This window comes from Chlamydotis macqueenii, chromosome 2 (assembly GCF_036417535.1).
Source record: "Chlamydotis macqueenii isolate bChlMac1 chromosome 2, bChlMac1.mat, whole genome shotgun sequence".
NCBI lineage: Eukaryota > Metazoa > Chordata > Aves > Otidiformes > Otididae > Chlamydotis > Chlamydotis macqueenii.
Window position 1 is genome coordinate 98,300,412 of NC_141557.1, and position 22,505 is coordinate 98,322,916.

Below are 22,505 nucleotides of genomic sequence, written 5' to 3' on the forward strand. Positions count from 1 at the left end.
TCCAAGACAATAAAGCTATCTGTAGGAATGCAGACAACGGTAGCTGATGCTTTTCTGTGGTGGTTCAATGTTACAGCAGAATTCTATGCCAGGTGACTACTTACTTTATTATATATACACTCACATGTAGCAGTTTTACACTCCAAAGTCTTAGAGAGCTGAATTGCAGCTAAATTCATTAAAGAATACTTCTGTGCCAAGAACGGTCTCTTCTCTCCCAGATTCTACCAAGACCACAATGAGTATGCTCCTTCCCAGGCCAGCAGGACTGAGAAGTTTTCTTGAAACTAGAATGCCTGGCACCAACTCCAAGAAGAGAGACAGTATTGGTATCTCCCACTTGCAGATAGCCAGGCTCTATGAAGAACCTGTGTACTAAGGCTCCGAGTGAAAACTGACTGTTCACACAAGTAACAACTGTACCACAGGGTAGCTGTGCAAGGGGGGAAAATTGCCCTTTACGAAAAAAATATTTAACCTCTGTGTGCTTGACTTCACAAGTCGACATGAAGAAACAGGAATTTCTTGTAACTCATGATCTTTTTTAGCCAAAATAACATGACAGTATTTCCACTCAACCACAGTCATCCCTCAGAAAAATAAAATGAGTAATATGAAATACCTTAAGAGGAAGAACTTCTTTATTAATACCATAGAAGTAAGCCATTGCTTGTGTCCATGAGCAAAGACCTGCTACATTTCCACACACTTTTTTAGCAGTCTCAAGATTATAATCCTCCATATCCAAATAAGGCTCTAAAAGCTCCACAGTTTCTCCTGTAATTGAGTCCTAGTCAATGGAAAAGAAAAATTACTTTTAACGGATTTTAGAATAAAGTCTGCTTTACGGAAACGTTTTTCTTTTTTAAAAAATGGTGCTAGCACTTCTTACAGAAGAAATGAACAAAACAACACTGTTGCCTTTCGCTCTTAAAAGGACATAAAATTAGTTGCTTATTGTGAACTCAAGTGAAAATAGCTCCCACTTCCATTGCAACAGATTGACTTGAGTTTCCATTTAATATCCCTATTTGACCTATAAGATTTACAGACATTACTTGTACTTGTAGATTCATGACAATGACAGCTGATCTAAGTTGTTGCTGCTACAGCACTGTACTTTCTTTCCTCTCCCTCTCAACCAGATGTTCTTCCCCCATCTTTAGTACCATCACCAACGCTCAGTGAGGTAGTTTGGAAGCTAATATGACAGAAATCTAAGTCAGCAAACTAGTGATAAGTTTTCTTCTAGGCAAGTTCCCTGAACGGGCTCACTATAGCATCAGACAGACAGCGTGAACACAGCTAAGGGAGTCAAACACGCAGCTTTTGCGAGGGAAAGGGTGAAATTGCAAGGCAGTGACTTTGCTTCACTGAAGCTAACCCTTTTCCTTAACTGTAAAAGCCATTTCTCTCAGCTGCTCACTTCATTATTCTAATCTCAGATATTTCCCCTCTTCACAATCTGTTGCGAACAAGAAAAGTCAGATCTTTGATGATGGTGGTTAATCTATAATTATGTAAGTGTCAGAAGAAAGTGGAATTCATCTCCTTAAGCAATGTAGAGAGTAGAAGAGCTTATACAGGGTAACAATAGATGCTTAACAATAGAGGCATTAAGAATCTTCCTTTTTTTGGCAATGTATTAATGCCATTCTTTTAATGCATCTAAAAAACATCCTCCATTTATACTGTCAAGCAATATTCCCTTTTCCTGCTTTTCTACATACCAGGAAGGACTGTCTTGTACTCATCTGATCCCTAGCTACTATAATAACAGACATATATTATATTATTCCTAAGATTAGACATGGCGATGTTTTCACTATGAGCATTTGCTAAAATGTGAAGTAATGCTGGACAAAAATTTTGACTTTTTTGTTCTGCTGCTCAAAATGATGAACTAGCAAGCTGGCAAAGGTGAAGCAAAGACCAATCACCAGTGGCCTAAATTTCTCTTCAAGAGCTTGAAAAATGTCATGCTTTTCTTTCTCAGTAACTAATTTTAAACTCAAAGAACTATTCCATCCACTAATCTTCCTTGCTTAAAAAAATTAGGAAAGGACAAAAATCTCACAAACAAGTAAGCAGTGTAGTCTGCTCAGAACTCTAGACATTATGAACTTTCTTCTCATATATACTCAATCTCAAAAACAAGAAATGAGGTAGGAGGACACCATATGAAGTACCTCATCAGGGACAGAAGTAGTCTAGTGCTCTTCACCACATTCATCAGCATCACCTCCTGATAGAACTCAGGTTGTTCTGACTCCTCTGAGTAAAGTTAAATGCGTTGCAAACTACCAGCAGGAACACATACACTATTAATAAGTGCCCAAACTGGAAGCCTCATTAGAGAGAAGCTTAAGTAAGGAGTGCATAATTAGTCCTCATTATCTTTAAACTCATTTCCTCTTTCTGTTTAATGAAGGTAGAACTTGGATAAGTGACCAGATTGACAGCCCCAGGAAGAGACTGTCTACAGAGGCAGTGCAAGTTCCCACATGGTGCCTTGCCAGTATGACTCACTGGGAGATATGGCTCCTGGGGGTAGTGAGAACCACGGTTTCAAGCCTCATCTGCACAACAAAAACACTACAGTAGCTTACAAAAGGCATCAGCAAAATGCACAGCTGAAGTAGATAAAAAAAAAAATCAGTGTACAAATGAAAGAGTATGTTCTGCAACGTTGCAGAAAACATGGGTTTTGTCAAAACCTGGTTGGTTGCATTTTAAATTTGGACCATGATTCTGCCATTCCACAGTCCAGCCAAGCTCTTTTTCTGTTCCAGCTACGTGTGACATATTTCTTTTCTTCCCTGCAGAGAAATTTCCCTTGTTTCACAGTCCAGTAACATAACCCCCACTTTTAAAAAGGGGAACAAGGAAGACCCGGGCAACTACAGGCCAGTCAGCCTCATCTCTGTGCTTGGCAAGGTCATGGAGCAGATTCTCCTGGAAACCATGCTAAGGCACATGGAGAGCAAGGAGGTAGTTAGTGACAGCCAATATGGCTTCACCAAGGGCAGATCATGCCTAACCAATTTGGTGGCCTTCTATGACAGGGTTACAGCATTGGTCGACAAGGGATGAGCAACTGACACCATCTACCTGGACTTGTGCAAGGCATTTGACACTGTTCCGCACAACATCCTTCTCTCTAAACTGCTATCAAAACTGTGTGGCCAGGAGAAAGACTACTGAAGTAATGAACCATGAAAATGCAGAGGAATAAAATCAAGAAGGTATCTACAACTATAGCTACAGAAAACCCTCATCTGTTTCAAACTACCTTTGAAGGCACTTTCAAATGATCTCTCTAAAGATACTTATAGGAGTAATAGTGCTACTATTAACTTCTTACCTTCTGGAAAGTAAGCAACATGCTAAGAAATCCTGAATTATTCATTAGCTTCAGAGCCTCAGTCCATGATGGCTTCACACATGGGCGTTCTTGATCAGTTGTTACTGAGTCTATTTTTCTTTGGAACAAAAGTAGCACACAATCCATAATTCGCATTATCAAGTGAGGAGGTTTACCCAGTTTGCGAACAGTTGCAATGTCAGAAGGTTTTATTGTCTGAAAAATTAAAAAAAAAGAAAATAATAAATTTATTTAAGCAATTATTTGATGGTAGAGGAAGATGGTTTTTGGAAGGCCTGTATATGCAATGCAGTTGCTGCAGTTTCGCAGGTCACCCAGAAGCAGTACTGCAGAAAGTCCTTAAAGGTAGTGCCACTTAATGACTGCTTTATTACCTGAGAGTAGAGGAGGTACTGTCCATCTTACCTCTCCACTGCCTCAGTTTTCAGGGTTTTTTTTCTACAAGGATTAACAGGTCAGTTCTAGTCCTTTCAATATTTTTTTTTCAAATCAGAAGCATAAGCAATATTATTACAAAAAACAATCATTAACTACATGCATGTTCAGAATATCTTTCGTTCTGACCTGCAGGGCTGCCTCAGCTTCTTCCAGTGCAGGTCTTGCAGCTTCAAGCTTCTCTTCCGCTGCTGCTTTATCAATGGCAATGTCATCCACAATGGCCTGAGCCTTGTCTTTTACCTTTTGCACCTGCATTTTCACCTTTTCAGCAGCTTGGGCTTTCATAGTTACTTCCAATAAAACTTCATCAGCCTTTTTTGAAGCTACAGCCAAATCTTTCTCCTTCATCAACAACTCTTTGGAGAGCTGATTTACTGAAACCTCAGCTTCCATCAGTTTCGCAAGACCTGTATTAAACAAATTCCATTTTAGCAATATGAAGACCTATTGAGAGAGAAAACTCAGCAAAGCAATTTGGATACTTAAAATAAGTCACTCAGATTCATATTTAGGAATCCCAGTGAGTGATCCCATTTGTTGAACACCAAAATTAAGCAGGGGTAATATTCATTTGCTATTTAAAGCTTTTTCTTTTCTATTTTTTTTTAATGGGCAAGAGCCTTCAGAATCTGTCACTTGCTCACTTTATGTTCTTACATATGAGAGGGACACTAAATATTAAACACACATACTGAAATGCATTAGTATTGTGAATGGCATTCTTAAGAATTATGTGTGCAATTTCAGAAATCCATGAGACCATAAGAAGTACTAGACTGTACTCTCTGTACAAAACAAAAGAGGAGGAACTTGACATCCTGAGCAATGCAAGTGAAGACACAAGGAGACTAGGCTGAGCTTCTAAATTCAACATCACAAGAACGTCCAGAAGAGATAGGGTAAAAGAAACGAAGGATTCTTGAGCAATGCAATGCTTCAACATTTTTATCAAACAACAAGAATATCTCCTAGAAAACCAATAAGTATAAAAATCCTTATATATGAATGCATGCATCTAAATGTCAATGCATCACGTAAAACTTTCTAACCCTCAAAAAAAATCACATATGTTCCTTATAGAGAGCCACCCTCTCTCTATGGAGTTACGTGTATATAGCTCAATTCTGCAACTGCCAACAGTGGGAGAAGAAAAATTTTAAGTTCACATTCACCTCCAAGTAGCACTCAATTTCGGAAACTGTTTATTTGTTTACTGTGCATGACCTTGTGCAGTGCAATATTTTTGAAATTTTACCTTTGGCATATAGCTGTTTCTTTAAAAGATTCTTCAGAGTGACTGAATCTGAAGTTTACTTAGCTTCCCTCAGATTTACTTTTAGCACATTTAAATGTGAAAACTGGGATCTCAGTAGTTCCTCGGCATGCATACCCACCAAAGCAGGAGTTTCAGGTATTTTAACTGCTAACTAATACTGTTTCCAAAACTCACCTGCAACATTCACAAAGCTCACTGAAACAAAACCTCTGCATATTTTGTAATCACACACAACACAGCTGAAAACATGAGTCTGCTTCCAAATGAAAGTGGGCTCACAATTTAAATCCATACTTTTACATTCTTTTATTCAGACTCTTCTCACCTTTTTAAAAACAAACAAATAAACAAAAATCAAACAGATTTTACAGTACCTGTTCTCATGCGTTCAGACAAACTTCCAACGTTGGCAAACTTCTCTTTGTAAATAGCTTTGTAGCCTCCAATGAAGGATAGGTAAGATTTTGGAGTCACAAATGTTCGTCGTCTATATCGTTCAAAGTATTCAACACATTTTTCAGCCACAATATCTTGAAATGTTCCCATGGTGTTAACAACACTCTGTTTCACTTCATCTGTACACTCAATATGGTAAGAAACTAAAAAATGCTGTGCAACTGCTACAAGAGCGTCTTTAGGCCAGCGCTGGAACCAGTCCATGGTACAGCCTGAAATCAGACCTGGAAATTTGAGTGCACGAGTTCTGAATTTTTCCCCAACAGGAGAAAAACAAAGAATGACATGCAGATTATTACGAACTCGAGCAAGAAAGTAATTATAAAGATTTTCACCAGTGGGACTACGCCTTGGATACTCCTTCTTCATTGCTGGTATCAGGTCTTGGGTGATTTCACCTATTTCATCTCGTGCAAAAAGATTTGAGACTTCACCTGAAGCCAAAACATTGTTCATGTACTCAAGAAATGATTCATCTCTGATTTCATTGTCTGTGAATATAAAGACAATGCCCTTTCCTTTTTGTCCAGCAGTGCGGTACAAGATTTTCAGATCATCCAAAAGGTTATTGGTGGCATATGTTCTGGATTAGAAAAGGATTAAAGAGAGAACAAAAATTACAGATCATTTTAGGAAATATCTATCATCTGGCTGAGCTTCCTTAGGGCAAGAAAAAACCTACATAAGAAATTAATACAATATCTCCTAGTTTTATTTTTTTTAGGGTTTTTTTTAAACATTTTCCCAAAGTGAATGATCAATACCATAAATTATGGGAAAGGAGGTGAAGTCAAGAGAAGACGGTGCTGGAACAAAAACATGGTAAGACCAATACTTCATCTAAAGTAAGCATGCTGCTTGGCCTCCCTACAGTCTGTGGACGTAAACTCTTTATTAGAACTGAAGGTTAGCACACCTGGATTAAGTTGTCAAGTAGGTTCTGATACCTGTAACTGTTATGTAAATACAGCTGGTTTATCTTTTGAAGACATTGAGAGCAGGTTAAAGGAAATCATTAAGAAACGAGAATAACCAAGACTGAAGCTTTTATTGTGCTATTTGGTTTAACTGAAATCAAGCCCCAGAAATTATATTTGAACATTATCACTTGGGCTGATTAACTCTGCCGCAAATAGAGACTATGACTTGTTTTTTCATTACACCTCTTACAGCTGGTCCATTCAAGTAAGACTCGCATGAAGTCTACACAAATTCAACTACAGATTTCAGATTACACAATATCAAATTAAGTAAATTAAGGTTAATAAAATGACATATATTGTCCCTTATGTTCTCAGCCAATTAAAGCTGAAGTGAAGAACTTCTTTTCTTTGAAACCAGTTTCTTATTTCCAAGAGTCTCTTCAAAGTCATAAGTAATACTTGCAATACACATGTCCCATTCTTCAGTATTTGAACACAATACTCTATAGATTTTGAAATTAAATATGCCACACAGAACATACTCCAGTTCTCTTCCAGCTCCATCTTACCACTGCTCCATAAATATCCCTAATACAAGCACTGCAGAACCTGTGAAACAATTGAACTCTTCAGTTTGCATGTGTTAGCTACAGTTATTCCAGTGGTATTCCAATAAGAACATAAGAATTTCTCTACTGAGGCAGAATCATAGAATCATTTAGGCTGGAAAAGACCCTTACAATCATTAAGTCCAACCAACTTCTATCCAACCAGAATAGCTGGTCATCTAGGCTCAATACTCTTAACACCAGCAATGGGAAATGCTACTTAGACAGAAATCATGAGCCAGCATCCACTCTTCACTGCTCATTTCTTTCTTCTCCCTTCCATATTTATAGCCATTGTATTAGGAATATTAGAAGGTATGTCCCTTTTGTCCTCTCAATATGAACCTGCTGATACTGTCTTCCTCCACAGCCTCCTGTGGCACGTTACAAAAGATGACTCTCTGCTTTGTAAATACACACTTTCAGCTACCTGCCTTTAGCCCACCTCCAGTTAGCTTCAGCAAATGAACCTTTCCTAAGTGACCGAAATATTTATCTGCCTTATCAATGCATTTTGAATCTTGCAAGTCTAGGGACTCTACCCTGTAACTCTATCCTTTTTTCTTTCCGTCCATTTTTTGTTCCCACTGTTCCTTTCTCCTGCTTCTGGGACACAGGAAGAGGCTGTGACATATCTTTCTTTCTCTTTCCTTTAATCAGAAACCTCATAACATTGTTCAAAGACGTGATACATCTCTCTAAGGAAGATTTCTCAGTGTGTTCAGTAGTTTGCAGGGTGAAATGCACACAGTTGTCCTTCAGTGCTTAACCCTGTAAACTCTATGTCAAAAGAGAAAGAGATGGAAGGCAGTAGTTACTCACAGTTACTTCAGATTTCTACAAATTACTAAATTCCAGCACTATATGTTATTAAGTAAGTCATTGATAGCAGTTGTAATAATACAGTCTGGGTACATAAGCATCTAAAGAAAAAGTTACTATTTCCCCTGGCCATCACCCTTTGCCCACTATGCAGAATATACCAGCAGATTATTCCATGTTATCTTCAGTGCAAAATGGTATTTTAGGGGGATTTCACAAGGGTGTCCTGCAGACTCAAATGCTGAAGGAAAGACAGATTTATTTTTAATAGTATACAGGGAGCAAAACAAAGACCCAGGATCTGTCATCTATAGACTATGCATTTGCACAGATGCTTTTGATTTAAAATGTATTTTACAATGAGGGATAAAATGTTTGACAGGTTTGCATTTCTTTAAGTTGATTGTGAGATGTTCATTTCTATGGCAAATTAAGGAGCAAATGTCTACGCACACTGCATTGTGTTACCTTGTTAAAGTAATCTGAAAGCTCTCATATCCAGCAATATATGACGCGAGTCTGGTCAGACTCTGTTTTCCAGATCCACCAACACCCACCAATAATGCATTTCCTTGTGGAGTACGAATAATCCGTGATATTTTAATCAAATGGATGATAGCATCCTGTGTATTGAGAGAAAAAGATAAAAAAAAAAAAAGATGTAAAAATAATATAATGTGTATTCAACTAGAAGCACATCACCAAGCAACAGCCTCTCAACAGCTAGATGACTTCTCTGGAGCCTATGCCAAGGTGAGTCCTTGTACTCACTCAAATCAACAAGAGATTTCCCCCTGACTTCAGTGGGCAGCAAGGCTAGTCCAAGAGAAATGTCCTTGTATCAAGCTCATATGAAGCAATGTCATACGCAGTGTTTGTACTTGGCAGAGCTGAGGGCAGAGCTTAGGGGACAGAAGAGAAAGTAGAAAGGATACAGATTAACACTCTCCCCCAACCTTTTTGTTGAGCTATTTACAGATTCTCTAAATAGGCTGTCTATAGTAAAATACAAGTACAATATAGACATTTCTTATTCCACTGCTGTATTTATCTTAGAGTAAGAATTAATCTGAAATGCCCTGAAAATCTAGCAAAACACCCAATTTAAAGCTGAAGAAAGCATCATGCATCAGGAGACCTTCAAGAAGGAGGTAACTTTCAGAGATGCAAGACGACGTTCACAATGTGCACTGTAGAAACAAATTAGTTGTGCTTTGCATTATGCAAGGCAAGAGAAAGAAAAGATGGGGAACTGCAAATAGATGGAATAATTTATGGGAGCAAAGGCAGCCGGGAGACAGCAGCATGGCTTTACAGAGTTCACTTGTAAGGCTCGTTGGATACAAGGTGAGCCATTCTGAGCCATCTCCAAAATAATTTGATAGAAACATACAAGATCCTTGTATCACTAAGGGCAAAAGACTCAGCACTTTCTGTATTAATATAATTGCAGGCACTAATACCTTGAAAAATACTAAATCCATTTTTGATCCTCTGATGGTTTCATTGTACTGCTGCATGAACATCTGTAATCTTTCAGCCAAATAATCCAAAGATGGGATAGGCTCATAAATTTTAGGAGCCTTCAATTCTGCATCATCGGGTTCATCTCCAGTAGCTTCTGGGACATCACGCAAGAAATCCACAAAGTATAATTCTGTGGATTTATCTTCAAATAGATTCTGACCATGTTCTGCAGAAGCAGTCTACAACAATACATTAAGGATTGCTTTAGTAATTAAACATTTCCTCAATCTCTTTCTGTGGCAAATACTGGAACACTATTTGCCTACCTTTTTCATCATATCTTCAAACCAGTCTTTATCACTTTGGCTGATGAACCTATCTGCAATAACACGTCTGCATTCATGCTGGAACAAGGCTACCAAAACACTGATGGTCTGGCAGACTTCAGAAGTAACTGTAAGTATTCCTTGCCAAATACGACGGAGGTCTCGTAAATTAAAGATGTAATGAAATTTAGCTGGAGTTGGTAACATCTACAAAATAACATCATAAGCTATATTCAACTAACTACTAAATAAATTTTCTATCTCGTATTAAATGAATATGGAAATTTTCACAACTTCAAAATCAGTATTGCATTAAAGCAGAAATACATGCTTGGCATTTAGGAAGCAAAGGTAAAACTGAAGAAATTACAGTAGCAATGGCCAGCTATTTAATTTCACATAGATTTCACTCAAGTTTCTTTGAATCTTTCAAGTCCGAAGAACATGGACTGAAGGGTAGCCAAGACAGGTTAGTTAACGATGGCATTAAAGGCCACAGTAAAAATGTCAGCATTGCTTGACCTCTAGTGTTGCTCCTGCCCTTTCTTCCAGATAATTTGTGTCACTCTCCTTTGTCCTTTCCAAGAACATGTGAGGAAAAGTTCATGAGGAAAAGCAAAGAAGAGAAAGCAGAAAAATGAGAAAAGAGGATTTGAAATAATGAACAACTTGGCAAAATCTACATTTTCTCTATAGGCAGTTAATTATCAGTAATAAGCACCACTTCTGTTGAATATATTGGATAATAGTTAACTGGTCAATAGTTTCACTAGAACTCTCTCTATTTCTCTGTGTTTGCACTAGAAAATATCATTTACCAAATTCCTGCCTATCCCTATCTTTCTACCACTCTCCTCCACTTTTTTCATTACATCAAATTTGGCACACATTTCTATGCTGTAATTTTAGTCCTAACTTTTCAAATTTTCTACACATAAATTTTATTTTGTATTACAAAGCAGCATTTGCTTTGGAATTGCAGTTAAATGTTATTACAATCTGTTTGAAATGGATGAAATAAATATTTAGAATTTACTAAATATCAGATTTCATTTGTTTTGAGCTGACTCCCTCTCTGCCAAATACAAATTCTTTCCTTTAATTCAGATATTTAAACCTTCTCACAATCTCAAACACCTTTACAGAAGACTCCTATCTAACTTTTAATTCATAGTTCCTTATGCCCTTGACATTTTCCAAATCAGAAGACCTCTAAATCTTCCTACTAGCTATGCTTACTATATTATAATTATGTAACGAAATTATTTTATTAGTCATATAAGGTAGTGCATATGATTATGTTTTCAGTCAGCTAATTAGGTGCTGATAGCAATAAATCCAGAACAGAAGCATCAGTCAGCAGTTATACATACAGGTCACATCTTCACAATATGAGTTATGAACACACATGACTGTACAGAAGCCCTGGGTCTTGTTGCTTTGTCATGGTACAGATGTTTCAAAGGCTTCTTAACAGATGTAATTTTACCTTCGCTTTTGTTGTTTGCCAAACCTTTCGAATTGTAGATACTAATGCTGCAGCCAGTTCACATATTTCTGCAGGGAAACCTCGTTGTTCACAGAAATAGCCTTCAGCTATTGTTCGAAATATTTTGTCAATAGAGGAACTGGAAGGCAGTGTGCAGTTGTAGATGGTGAACTGGCGTTTCAGGCGCTGTGGGATGTCATTCCGACCTCCCCCAGGGTGAATCATAGCAGCTACAAACTGGATGTCAACCACATTTGTGAATTCTCCTGGCTTCTCCAAATTGTAGAAACCTTTCTGTTCCATCAGCTGTCTTACAATCTCATTGGTGATCTAATTATCGTCAAAAAAAAAAAAAAGGAATGGAGCAAGTTAAGTATTTCAGGCTTCTCAACTTAAACAAAGGAAAGAGGAAATCTCTAGTATAATAAATTGGTACACAGAAGGAAAGACATCTCTCATATTTCTTAATTTCAGGTATTCTGCTGGACACTTCAGTGATTTATAAAGCCATGCAACACGGTACCAACCACTCTGAAGCAGTGGATTGGCAGCATGTAAGCTTCACGATCTAAAGCAGTTGTGGACATGAGGTCAGACATTCAACTGGATTTGCATAATATAAATCTAAGAAAATTCAGTGCTTTAAAGTTTCAAGCCAGACTATATATTGATAGATTGACACAGGCACTTAGAGACAAAGAATGGGTAGTTTAGCACAAATTATAGTCATGCATTCACTTGTCTAGAAGCAGTGAGAGAACAGGATTACGTTGCTATACTGGGAGCAGGAAAATTACTTTTCTCATCAATATTTTTTTTAATTTAAGTCAGATCTTCAGAATGTAAGTCTATAAGTATTCATTTATCGATAGCTCAAGACATCTCACTAGTCTTGGATGTCAACTGTGATGTTAGATTTCACCTAATAATAACTGTACTTTAAAGTCTAGAGTGAAAGGAAGAAGGAAAGAGTCTCTGATTTCCTCTTGGACTTGCAGGCTTCCTTTCCTAGATTAGTTCTTAGTAATGCTAGTTTGGAAACTGCAAGCTCTGTATGTAACCAAAACAAAAGACTTGAATGCCACAATGATTGCACCAAGTGGCTTGATGCTGACCCTAATCTTTTGGGACTGACAGCTTACCACTCTTGGCAAAAACTGTCTTGGGGAAATTGCTTTTGTAGATGTACTTGGTTTAGTCCATATTATGATACCATTCTCCTAAACTTCCCTATTTTTGCAACCCACAGATCAGCATTTCCATCAGCAGCAATGGTAAGACCACCAATTCCCAAATGTTATCATTTTCCTTTTACCTGATCACCCCATTCATTAATCACAGGCATGTTGATGTCATCAATGAAGACAGTCATTTTCTTCCCTGCTGGAGGACCGTATGTGGTGCCCATTCTTTTATCTATGTAACTTTCTATGCTTCTCTGGAACATATTTGGCAGAGTTGCGGAAGAAAAGTTTAGGCATTTGGTCAAGTGAACATCAGGATCATACTTGCTTGTGTAATCCTGCAAGATAAGCCAATTTTAATTAAAGTGCACCAGTAACTCCAGACGAATTCAGCCAAAGGAGACACAGATGCTTAGTAGCCTTGCAAAAATCAGAATCTACAAAATCTCAGCCCTATTATTAACTTCAAAATGTCAAAGAGCAGTTTATTTAAGATAAATATACCATCTCCAACCTCTCAGTTACTGTTTTGCATAAAGTTTCTAAGTATTACAATTTATAAGCTTGTAACAGACTTCACAAAGTGTTACAACAAGTACATGCGACGACAACTCAGGATGCAAATAAACTTTGCATTAACAATTGTTAAGGTTTCTTTAAAGTCAAGCTGTTAGTGATGATCTGTTACAGCAGCCTGCAAGGAACAAGTGAAAAACTAAATAATTTTTCACGTTTACAGTACACCACGATATCTTACAACAAGAGCAATGCAAAGGAATGGTAGCGTAAAATTAAAAATGCAAAGCTGCATTGCATTTGCTGATATTTATCCTCTCTTAATGAAGAAAGGAATCCTTGGGTTTTATGAATGCATACAATTCCCACAGCTTCTGCTGATGCCCTAAAGCTGCAAAGTTTCAGTTTTCATATTTTTTAATAGAACCGGAAAGCAAAAGATGTAACCCTGGAGTCACACCAAGGCATATAGAAAAAGGACGCAAAATATTTTCTTCAGCAAGAGTCCGGGGACATAAAAATAGTATTAAAAATTCCAGATTTCCAAATTAGTTCTTTTTAAAAATTCAATTCTTCTGCAATGATGACAAAGTGGAATATAATTTAAATTCTTATCTTTGTAACATAGTTGACTAGAAATGTTCCCATTTTGGTACCTCAGAAAAATAAACTTACATAATTGCTGATTAAGTACTCTAAGAACAACTCCAGTGAGAAATACACTCTGTGCGAAAATAGAAAGCAAAATACAAGCCCCTCAAAATATCATAGAATGATAGAATAGAATGGTTTGGTTTGGAGGGACCTTAAAGATCGTCTAGTTCCAAACCCCCTGCCGTGGGCAGGGACACCTTCCGCTAGACCAGGTCACTCAAAGCCCCATCAACCTGGCCTTAAATGCTTCCAGGGATGGGGCATCCACAGCTTCTCTGAGCAACCTGTTCCAATGTTTCACCATCCTCACAGTGAATAATTTCTTCCTCACGTCTAACCTAAATCTACCTTCTTTCAGTTTAAAGCCATTACTCCTTGCCCTATCACTACATGCCCTTGTCAAAAGTCCCTCTCCAGCTTTCTTATAACCCCCATTTAAGTACTGGAAGGCCGCTATAGGGTCTTCCCCGGGCCTTCTCTTCTCCAGGCTGAACAACCCCACTCTCTCAGCCTGTCTTGACAGGAGAGGTGCTCCAGCCCTCTGACCATCTTTGTGGCCCTCCTCTGGACTCCCTCGAACAGGTCCACATCCTTCTTATGTTGGGGGCTCCAGAGCTGGATGCAGTACTCCAGGTGGGGTCTCACCTGAGCAGAGTAGAGGGGGAGAATCACCTCCCTCAACCTGCTGGCCACACTTCTTTCGATGCAGCCCAGGATGCGATTGGCTTTCTGAGCTGCCAGTGTGCATTATTGGATCATGTTGAGCTTCTCATCAACCAACGCCGCCAAGTCCTTCTCCTCAGGGCTGCTCTCGATCCGTTCTCCGCCCAGCCTATATTTGTGCCTGGGATTGCCCCAACCCATGTACAGGACCTTGCACTTGGCCTGGTTGAATTTAATGAGATTTGCATGGGTCCACCTCTCCAGCCTGTCAAGGTCCCTCTGGATGGTATCCCTTCCCTCCAGCATGTCAATCATAGAATCATCGAATCATAGAATCATAGAATGGTTAGGGTTGGAAGGGACCTTCAAAGGTCATCTAGTCCAACCCCCCTGCAAGGAGCAGGGACATCCCTGACTAGGTCAGGTTGCTCAGAGCCTCATCCAGCCTGGCCTTGAACGCTTCCAGAGATGGGGCCTCCACCACCTTTCTGGGCAACCTGTTCCAGTGTTCTATAACTCGCATCATAAAAAATTTTTTCCTCATTTCTAATCTAAATCTACCCCCCTCTATTTTAAAACCATTACTCCTTGTCCTATTGCAACAGGCCCTACTAAACAGCCTATCCCCATCTTTCTTGTAGGCCCCCTTGAGGTACTAGAAGACCGCTATCAGGTCTCCCCGGAGCCTCCTCTTCTCCAGGCTGAACAGCCCCAACTCTCTCAGCCTGTCCTCATAAGAGAGGTGCTCCAGCCCTCTGACCATCTTTGTGGCTCTCCTCTGGACCTTCTTCAACTGGTCCATGTCCTTCTTCTGCTGGGGGCTCCAGAACTGGACACAGTACTCCAGGTGGGGTCTCACCAGGGCAGAGTAGAGGGGGAGAATCACCTCCCTCCACCTGCTGGCCACACTCCTCTTGATGCAGCCCAGGATGCGGTTGGCCTTCTGGGCCGCAAGGGCGCATTGCCTGCTCATGTTGAGCTTCTCATCCACCAGCACTCCCAAGTCCTTCTCCTCAGGGCTGCTCTCAATCCATTCCCCGCCCAGCCTGTATTTGTGCCTGGGATTGCCATGACCCAGGTGCAGGACCTTGCACTTGGCCTGGTTGAACTTCATGAGGTTGGCACGGGCCCACCTCTCCAGCCTGTCAAGGTCCCTCTGGATGGCATCCCTCCCTTCCAGTGTGTCAACGGCACCACACAACATGGTGTCATCAGTGAACTTGCTGAGGGTGCGCTCTATCCCACTGTCCATGTCGCCGACAAAGATGTTGAACAGGGCCGGGTCCAGCATGGACCCCTGAGGGACGCCACTTGTGACCAGTCTCCACATGGACATCGAGCCGTTGACCACCACTCTCTGAGTGTGGCCATCCAGCCAACTCCTTATCCACCGAGTGGTCCGTCCATCAAACCCATGTCTCTCTAGTTTAGAGAGAAGGATGTCATGGCGGACAGTGTCAAAAGCTTTGCACAAGTCCAGGTAGATGATGTCAGTTGCTCGTCCCTTGTCCACCGATGCTGTCACCCTGTCATAGAAGGCCACCAAATTGGTCAGGCACGATCTGCCCTTGGTGAAGCCATGTTGGCTGTCACCAACCACCTCCTTGCTCTCCATGTGCCTTAGCATGGTTTCCAGGAGAATCTGCTCCATGACCTTGCCAGGCACAGAGGTGAGGCTGACCGGCCTGTAGTTACCTGGGTCTTCCTTATTCCCCTTTTTAAAAATGGGGGTTATGTTCCCTCTCTTCCAGTCATCGGGGACCTCACCAGACCGCCACGACTTCTCAAATACGATAGCCAGTGGCTTGGCAACTTCATCCGCCAGTTCCCTCAGGACCCGCGGATGCATCTCATCAGGTCCCATGGACTTGTGCACCTTCAGGTTCCTCAGATGATCCCGAACCTGCTCTTCGAGTACAGTGGGCAGTTCTTCATTCTCGCAGTCCCTGCTTGCACCTTCTACAGCTTGGGTGGTGGGACAGGAACTCTTGTCGGTGAAGACTGAGGCAAAAAAGTCATTGAGAATCTCAGCCTTCTCCATGTCCTGGGTAACCAGGACACCAGTTCCCTTCTGGAGGGGGCCTACATTTTCCCTGGACTTTCTTTTGTCCCCTACGTACCTATAAAAGCTCTTCTTGTTACATTTTATATCCCTGGCCAGATTCAGTTCTGCCAGGGCTTTGGCCTTCCTTACCTTATCCCTGGCCACTCGCGCAGCCTCTTTGTAGTCTTCCCAGGCTACCTGTCCCCACTTCCACCCTCTATAGGCTTTCTTTTTCACTTTCAGTTGGTCCAGGAGCTCCTTGCTCATCCACGCCGGCCTCCTGGCCTTTTTGCCCAACTTGTTTTTCATCGGGATGCACCTCTGCTGAGCTTGGAGGAGGTGCTCCTTGAATATAGACCAACTTTCCTGGGCCCCTCTTCCCTCCAGGGCTGCCTCCCATGGCACTTGGCCCATCAGGTCCCTGAAGAGGCCGAAGTCCGCCTTCCTGAAGTCTAGGGCAGAGAGCTTGCCATGTAGTTTCCTTGCTGCCCCATGGATCTTGAACTCTACCATGTCATGGTCGCTGCAGCCAAGGCTGTCCTTTAGTTTCACATCCCCCAATGTCAATCACACCACACAGCTTGGTGTCAAAATATTTTGATGGTGGGTGTTAAACTGTTAAATTTTTTTGATTCAATGTTGATAAAATGATCTCAATTTAAGAAAATATGCCCTTCAGAAATAAGTTTTTCTCAGTCATCATACAAATGACAGACTATATATGCAATGTACATGCAACAGTCCTGTATTTGGTGAGTACTCTTGACAGCTGATGGACTGCTGCAGATCACTGCTCAGATGTCTCCTTGGAGTTCCACCAGTTTGTACAAAACTAATGTAGCAGGTGCAGGTGCCTGGGTGCTGGCAGCAGGGGCTGTGGGGCAGCCCCTTGCAAGAAGACGATGAAGCTTCCCCATGCCAGACACAGCTGGTTTCAGCTGGCTGCAATGGACCCACCAGAGCCCTTCAGAGTGTTTAAGAAAATGCAAAATGCTGCCTGGCAGTTGAGAGAGAAAAAAAATGTGAGAGAAACAGCCCCGCAGACACCAAGGTGAAAGCAGAAGGAGTGGGACGAGGTGCTCCACAAGAGATTCCCCTGCAGCCTGTGGTGCAGCCCATGGTGAGGCAGGCTGCCTCCCTGCAGCCCACGGAGGCCCACAGTGAAGTAGAGATGCACACTGCAGTTCCTGGAGGTCCCCACGCCACAGTAGGCGGATGTGCTCTGAAGAACGCTGTAGTACATGGAGAGCCCGCATCAGAGCAGGCTCTGGCAGGAGCTGAGACCTGTGCAGAGGAGCTGACGCAGAAGCAAGTTTTCTGGCAGGAGATACAGCCTGTGGGGGACCCACACTGGAGCAGTCTGTTCATGAAAGACTGTGCCCCATGGAAAGGATCCATGCTGGAGCAATTAATGAAGGACTGTATCCCATGGAAGGGATCCCATGCAGGAGCAGGGAGCAGCATGAGGAGGAAGGAGCAGCAGAGAGGAGCTGTTATGGACTGACTGCAGCCCCCATTCCCCATCCCCTGCACTGCTCAGAGGGGAAGAGGTAAAGGATTTGGGGATGAAGGGGTGAAGATGAACACAGGAAGAAGGGAGGGATGAAAAGGAGGTGGTTTTAGTATTGTCTTTGTTTTTCACCATCCTATTCCATTTTTAATCAGCAATAAATTAAATTAATTTTCCCCAAGTTAAGCCTGTTTTGCCTGTGATGGTAACTGGTGAGTGACCTCCTTGTCCTGACCTCAACCACTGTCCTGTTGAGGAGGGGGAGGGAATCAGTGGCTTGGTGGGGGTCTTGCAGCTGGCCAAGGTCAACCCACTGCAACTATGAATGCACAACCATTCAAAAAACGCTCTTGTGTTCTATTCATTATGGCATTTCAGAATCTTTACACGGTAGCAGTAATATTCCACAGCACATAAATGAGAACTATCTTTGAAAAAGAAGAGGTTATTTAATGGGATTATTTTTGTCAGAGAATTTTCAACTCTACCATACCAGTTTCACGTTAAATTCTGGATTTTTTTCAATTCAAAAGGTCTTAAATAACCCTCCATTATAAGTTCTTTATTTGCATATATACTGATGCCTTACTCAATGCTGAAGATTACTTCAGATTAATTCAGACTACTATCTGAATTGTTCTGTATTAAAGCCTTTTTACTTTTTCATGAGATCAGCTGCTTATATCTGGAAATTTATTTTCCATGAGGTGTAGTAAAGCAAAACTCTACAGAAGGTGAAAGCAGAAGGGGAACAGTTGTAAAGGCAGTTAACTTTCACTCCCAGCCTTAAATGAGATCAAATATCTACTGGCATTATGCTCCCTTGTGTAAGGAACATGCTCTGCTCTGTAGAGTAGACAAGGGGTAAGCAACTCCCAAGAATCAGCTCCAGTTATTTTTAGGGACAGGAATGGCAGCTGAAGGCTAGAGGTTGCCAGTACCTGGCTAAAATCCAGTATGCAGAATATCAAGACCACCACCCAGACCGCGCCTCTTCACTTTGCTAAAATAGTTTTCCAGCTGGTGCCAGGAACAGAAGTTGACATTATACGGGCATGCACCTTGGCATCAACAGCTAAGCTGAAAAAGTAGTACTAATGGCTGCTGGCATTGGTACAACTCGCTTTATGTCACGGCTCAGAAAGCACACGGCCAGAGGACACAAAATGGCTCCAGATTTTAAGAAAGCCAAAGGTCAATTTAGGCCAGTGTTTTTCAGTTATTTTCAATTTCAAGACCTCTGCAAATCATCCAGTGGAGGTACAGATGCCTGTATGGCAAATTCAGCTGTCCCAACAGTAGAACAGTTTTAGCTACAGTAGCAGTTTTAGCTACCTCTCATTGATCAAAGAGTCTACAGACTCACAGACACTATGCTGAAAACCATTACACTTGTATTTTTTCAAATAAGGGATGCCAAGTTTGGTATGACATCTGGCTTTTTTCAGCTTTTTGATTATTGGCTCTTCTATAGTAAGTGAAGGAATTAAGAGAGCAGATAATAAACACTAAATTTACCCTCTGAAAAATCCCCCTGAGTAAGTTTTTTATTTCTCTTCAGTTTGGCTTGTAAAGAAAGTCTGTGCACCAAGGGTGTACAAAAGATCAGCTCACATATGGCATCATTGACAAAACACGGGGAAATAAAAAATCCTCCAAGGATCAATATTTTCTTAGCAAAATCTCCAATTTGACTTCTCAAAAGAAAAGAAGGCATATGAAAGAGCATTTATCACACGACCTTGTGGCCATGGTTAGCAAAGTTTAAAACAACCCTTTATGCTAAAGTATAGCTACTTAAGATTCGTTGCTTGTAGGCCATGTGAGTACTGGTAAAATGCCTCAGTAAGAATGCCAGTATGCAATCTGAAGAAAAATTAAATTACTCTTACACTTCAATTTAATATTTGTGCCAATGTCAATTATTGCAAAGTTATCATACAATGTATTACATGTTTTTGCATTCCACTTACCTTAATCATAACTGTTTTTGCTGTTCCCTGTTCCCCAATTAGCAGAACAGCTTTTCCTTGCTTCATGATAGTGTGCATTAGAAAGTCTGTTCGGACACTGTCTACATTTGGAATTAGAATGGAAGTATATTCTGGTACTGAATCTTTAGGGTAAATATATTCAGGGACCTGCATAAGAAAGACACACAAAGAGTCTACCTGCCCACACAATCAGTTTGCATTAGAACACAAAACCAAATGTAGCTTATAAAACATACATTAGCAAAATTTTTCTTCCTGAAAGCCAAGCATCCATTTATAATCAATCAGTGTATTGCCAAGCTTTTCTAAAAGGGTGTTAGATTAATGAGATATTTTCACTCCACTGTTTTTTGTTACATGAAGAAAGCTTTTCCTTTCTAGGAGTTCTTAAATAGTTGGGCGATAGACAGTAGACAAAGCTAAGATCACTTCTGTCTCACTTCCAAAGCTCTTTCAAATGCATGTTCCTATTCTCTGATGGAGATATTTATGGAGAAAAGAAAAAAAATCTTTCAAAAAATAAACTCTCGAGAATTTGGTAGGGTTAATCTTCCTAACTAAATTATGCAGAGTTTAAAATAACAAAATAATATGCCTCTTACCACATACATCTTTCTTGTTTAGTCATTAAGAAAGCTTAGCATGCCGCAGCATACAAACCTTCTTTGACCAGTGCTCCCACTGGCCACAGGCGTTGATACCAAACTCAAACATGGTTTCTTCTCCGTTCACAGCTGGAAGTTCTTTCACTGCAGAGTGCTTCCGTAGGAACAGCTCCATTTTCAGCCTGTCACCTGGTTCCAAAAGAGCTCCAGCTGACCACATTACAGCAAAAACGAACAAGCGAGTAATATGTTCCTCACTGAGCTGCTTCTCATCTCGGTCAGACAATAAACCCTGCAAAGCAGATGCAATATGTAATGACTGCCCTCTTAATACAATGCCCCAGCACAAATAATAGAATAAGAGAGAGAAAAACTGAATGTCACATCTACCTGTAGGAGGTCAATAGCTTGTTTGATGTACATGCATTCTAAAAGTTGCATTTTTGGTGTCACAGCAGAGAAAACAAAATCTATCACATCCTGGAAAGGAAAAACATCATTTAAAGCATCTGTTTACCAGTTTCAATGGTATGATTTATTCTTAGATGAGACTAATTTATTAATTTTAAATCTATTCTAAACTTTATTCCAAAAAAACATTTTTCCCCATTTCTGGGATTATAAATATTCAGACTTAGACCATGACATTTTGTTAACAGTGACATATTAGAAAAATAACTTTGATGTACTCCAGTCAGCAGAATTATTCATATGAGCTCCATACAGCAATTTCCTGAAGAGTAATATCAAGACTGCTTTTCAGTTACATCAGAGATCTGCCATTTGTGCTCTCCACTGTACAGCGGTTCACAGGGTGCTCAACCAACTAACTGAGGGGGTTATGGGTACAAGTAAAGCACTGCAAGCAGTGTGTGAGATTTGAGCCTAAAGATCTTTAAAATTTGGACTTAAATCTCTTTGAGAGTCTGTTTCTTCATCTGTAAAACAAACTAGATGTCTCACAGGGCATTGCAAATTGTTTAATAATTGATTTGAGACACTCAGAATAAAGATATTTCATGAGTCAAAATAGTCTGTGCTTTCTAGAGCCCAGTTTTCACCAGAATGAGTTTTATGGTACTTATGATTCCAGTGAGGTTTGTGTAGTTCTTGTTCTTTGAGTTTATGAAAAAAAAAATCAGGTCCATATATAGGCTAGCATTTTATTACTACTATTTTTAAAACAGCACATAGCTGAAAGAAGGAGGCAAGATCAAGACAGCAATTAGCATGAATTAACTACTTATTAGGGTACTTTGTTTTGACATAGGGTCTGGAAAAGTGAGTTGGACCATGACAAATATGCCTAAATGGCAAAGAATTTGGATCAGGAATTTGCTATCCCCTACAAAAAGACCACAAAATGTAGTCAGATGGTAAAAATTCATACGAGAGAAGACCCTTTCACATAGCATACAGACACTGTGGAACTCACTGGACTGTAGAACGCTCTTTAGGACAAGAAGTCCTCAAGCTACTCAAAGGGTTTGGAAAAGCACAAGAACTATTAAATAATACAAAGTTATTAATATTTGTAATATTAACTTGGACATCAGCATTTAAATATTAAAGCTAGGAAACTCTTTAGATTATATATCCAACTCTATGCTCCAGAGGTAATAGCAGCCTTTACCCAGAAAAGATTAGAGTGAGATTTAGCGTGCAAGCAGGAATAAGTCACATCTGTCTACCCTGCTGTTTTTAGGACTTCTCTGAAGTCCTTCTCTGAAGAATAGGTCAATAAGGGATCTAAGACACCAGATTTTACAAAAACCACGGAAAGTGACTGTGATTTTTAAATTACTAGATTTAAAAAATATAATACACATGCTGAAACTTACATAACTTGCATAACATCCACCAGTAGTTTGAGATTCACACTTTGCAGACAAACTAAATAATGCCACTCAAGTAATTATTTTAATTATTTCAGTTCTTTGAAACTGCCTCAGATAATTACTTCCATCAGCAAAGCAATCCTGTTGCTTACAGGTAGCAGCATCATTCACAGACAAGAAATTGGCAGTATAGCTTCTAAATTTAAGAGAATAGAGACTTCAGATGGAGATGGGAGTGTACTTGAAATTACTTCTGAGTAGGAAATGTTACTGAGAAGAAAGAACTGGGAAAAGAAGGGTGAAAGTC

At 40.2% G+C, this 22,505-nt stretch overlaps 1 protein-coding gene across 1 annotated transcript in view; it reads right to left on the minus strand.

Moving 5' to 3' along the window:
- LOC104487108 (dynein axonemal heavy chain 5) overlaps window positions 1-22,505 on the minus strand; it is a 175,453-nt gene that overhangs the window by 72,722 nt on the left and 80,226 nt on the right. Inside the window, exons 48-59 of the mRNA XM_086742108.1 lie at window positions 20,751-20,840; window positions 20,416-20,652; window positions 19,735-19,902; window positions 12,506-12,712; window positions 11,191-11,520; window positions 9,702-9,908; window positions 9,372-9,614; window positions 8,377-8,531; window positions 5,474-6,138; window positions 3,950-4,230; window positions 3,365-3,580; window positions 623-790 (exon numbers count right to left, since the gene is read on the minus strand). Coding sequence (XP_086598234.1) covers window positions 623-790; window positions 3,365-3,580; window positions 3,950-4,230; window positions 5,474-6,138; window positions 8,377-8,531; window positions 9,372-9,614; window positions 9,702-9,908; window positions 11,191-11,520; window positions 12,506-12,712; window positions 19,735-19,902; window positions 20,416-20,652; window positions 20,751-20,840 — 2,967 coding nt within the window. The remainder of the gene's footprint in view (window positions 1-622; window positions 791-3,364; window positions 3,581-3,949; window positions 4,231-5,473; window positions 6,139-8,376; window positions 8,532-9,371; window positions 9,615-9,701; window positions 9,909-11,190; window positions 11,521-12,505; window positions 12,713-19,734; window positions 19,903-20,415; window positions 20,653-20,750; window positions 20,841-22,505) is intronic.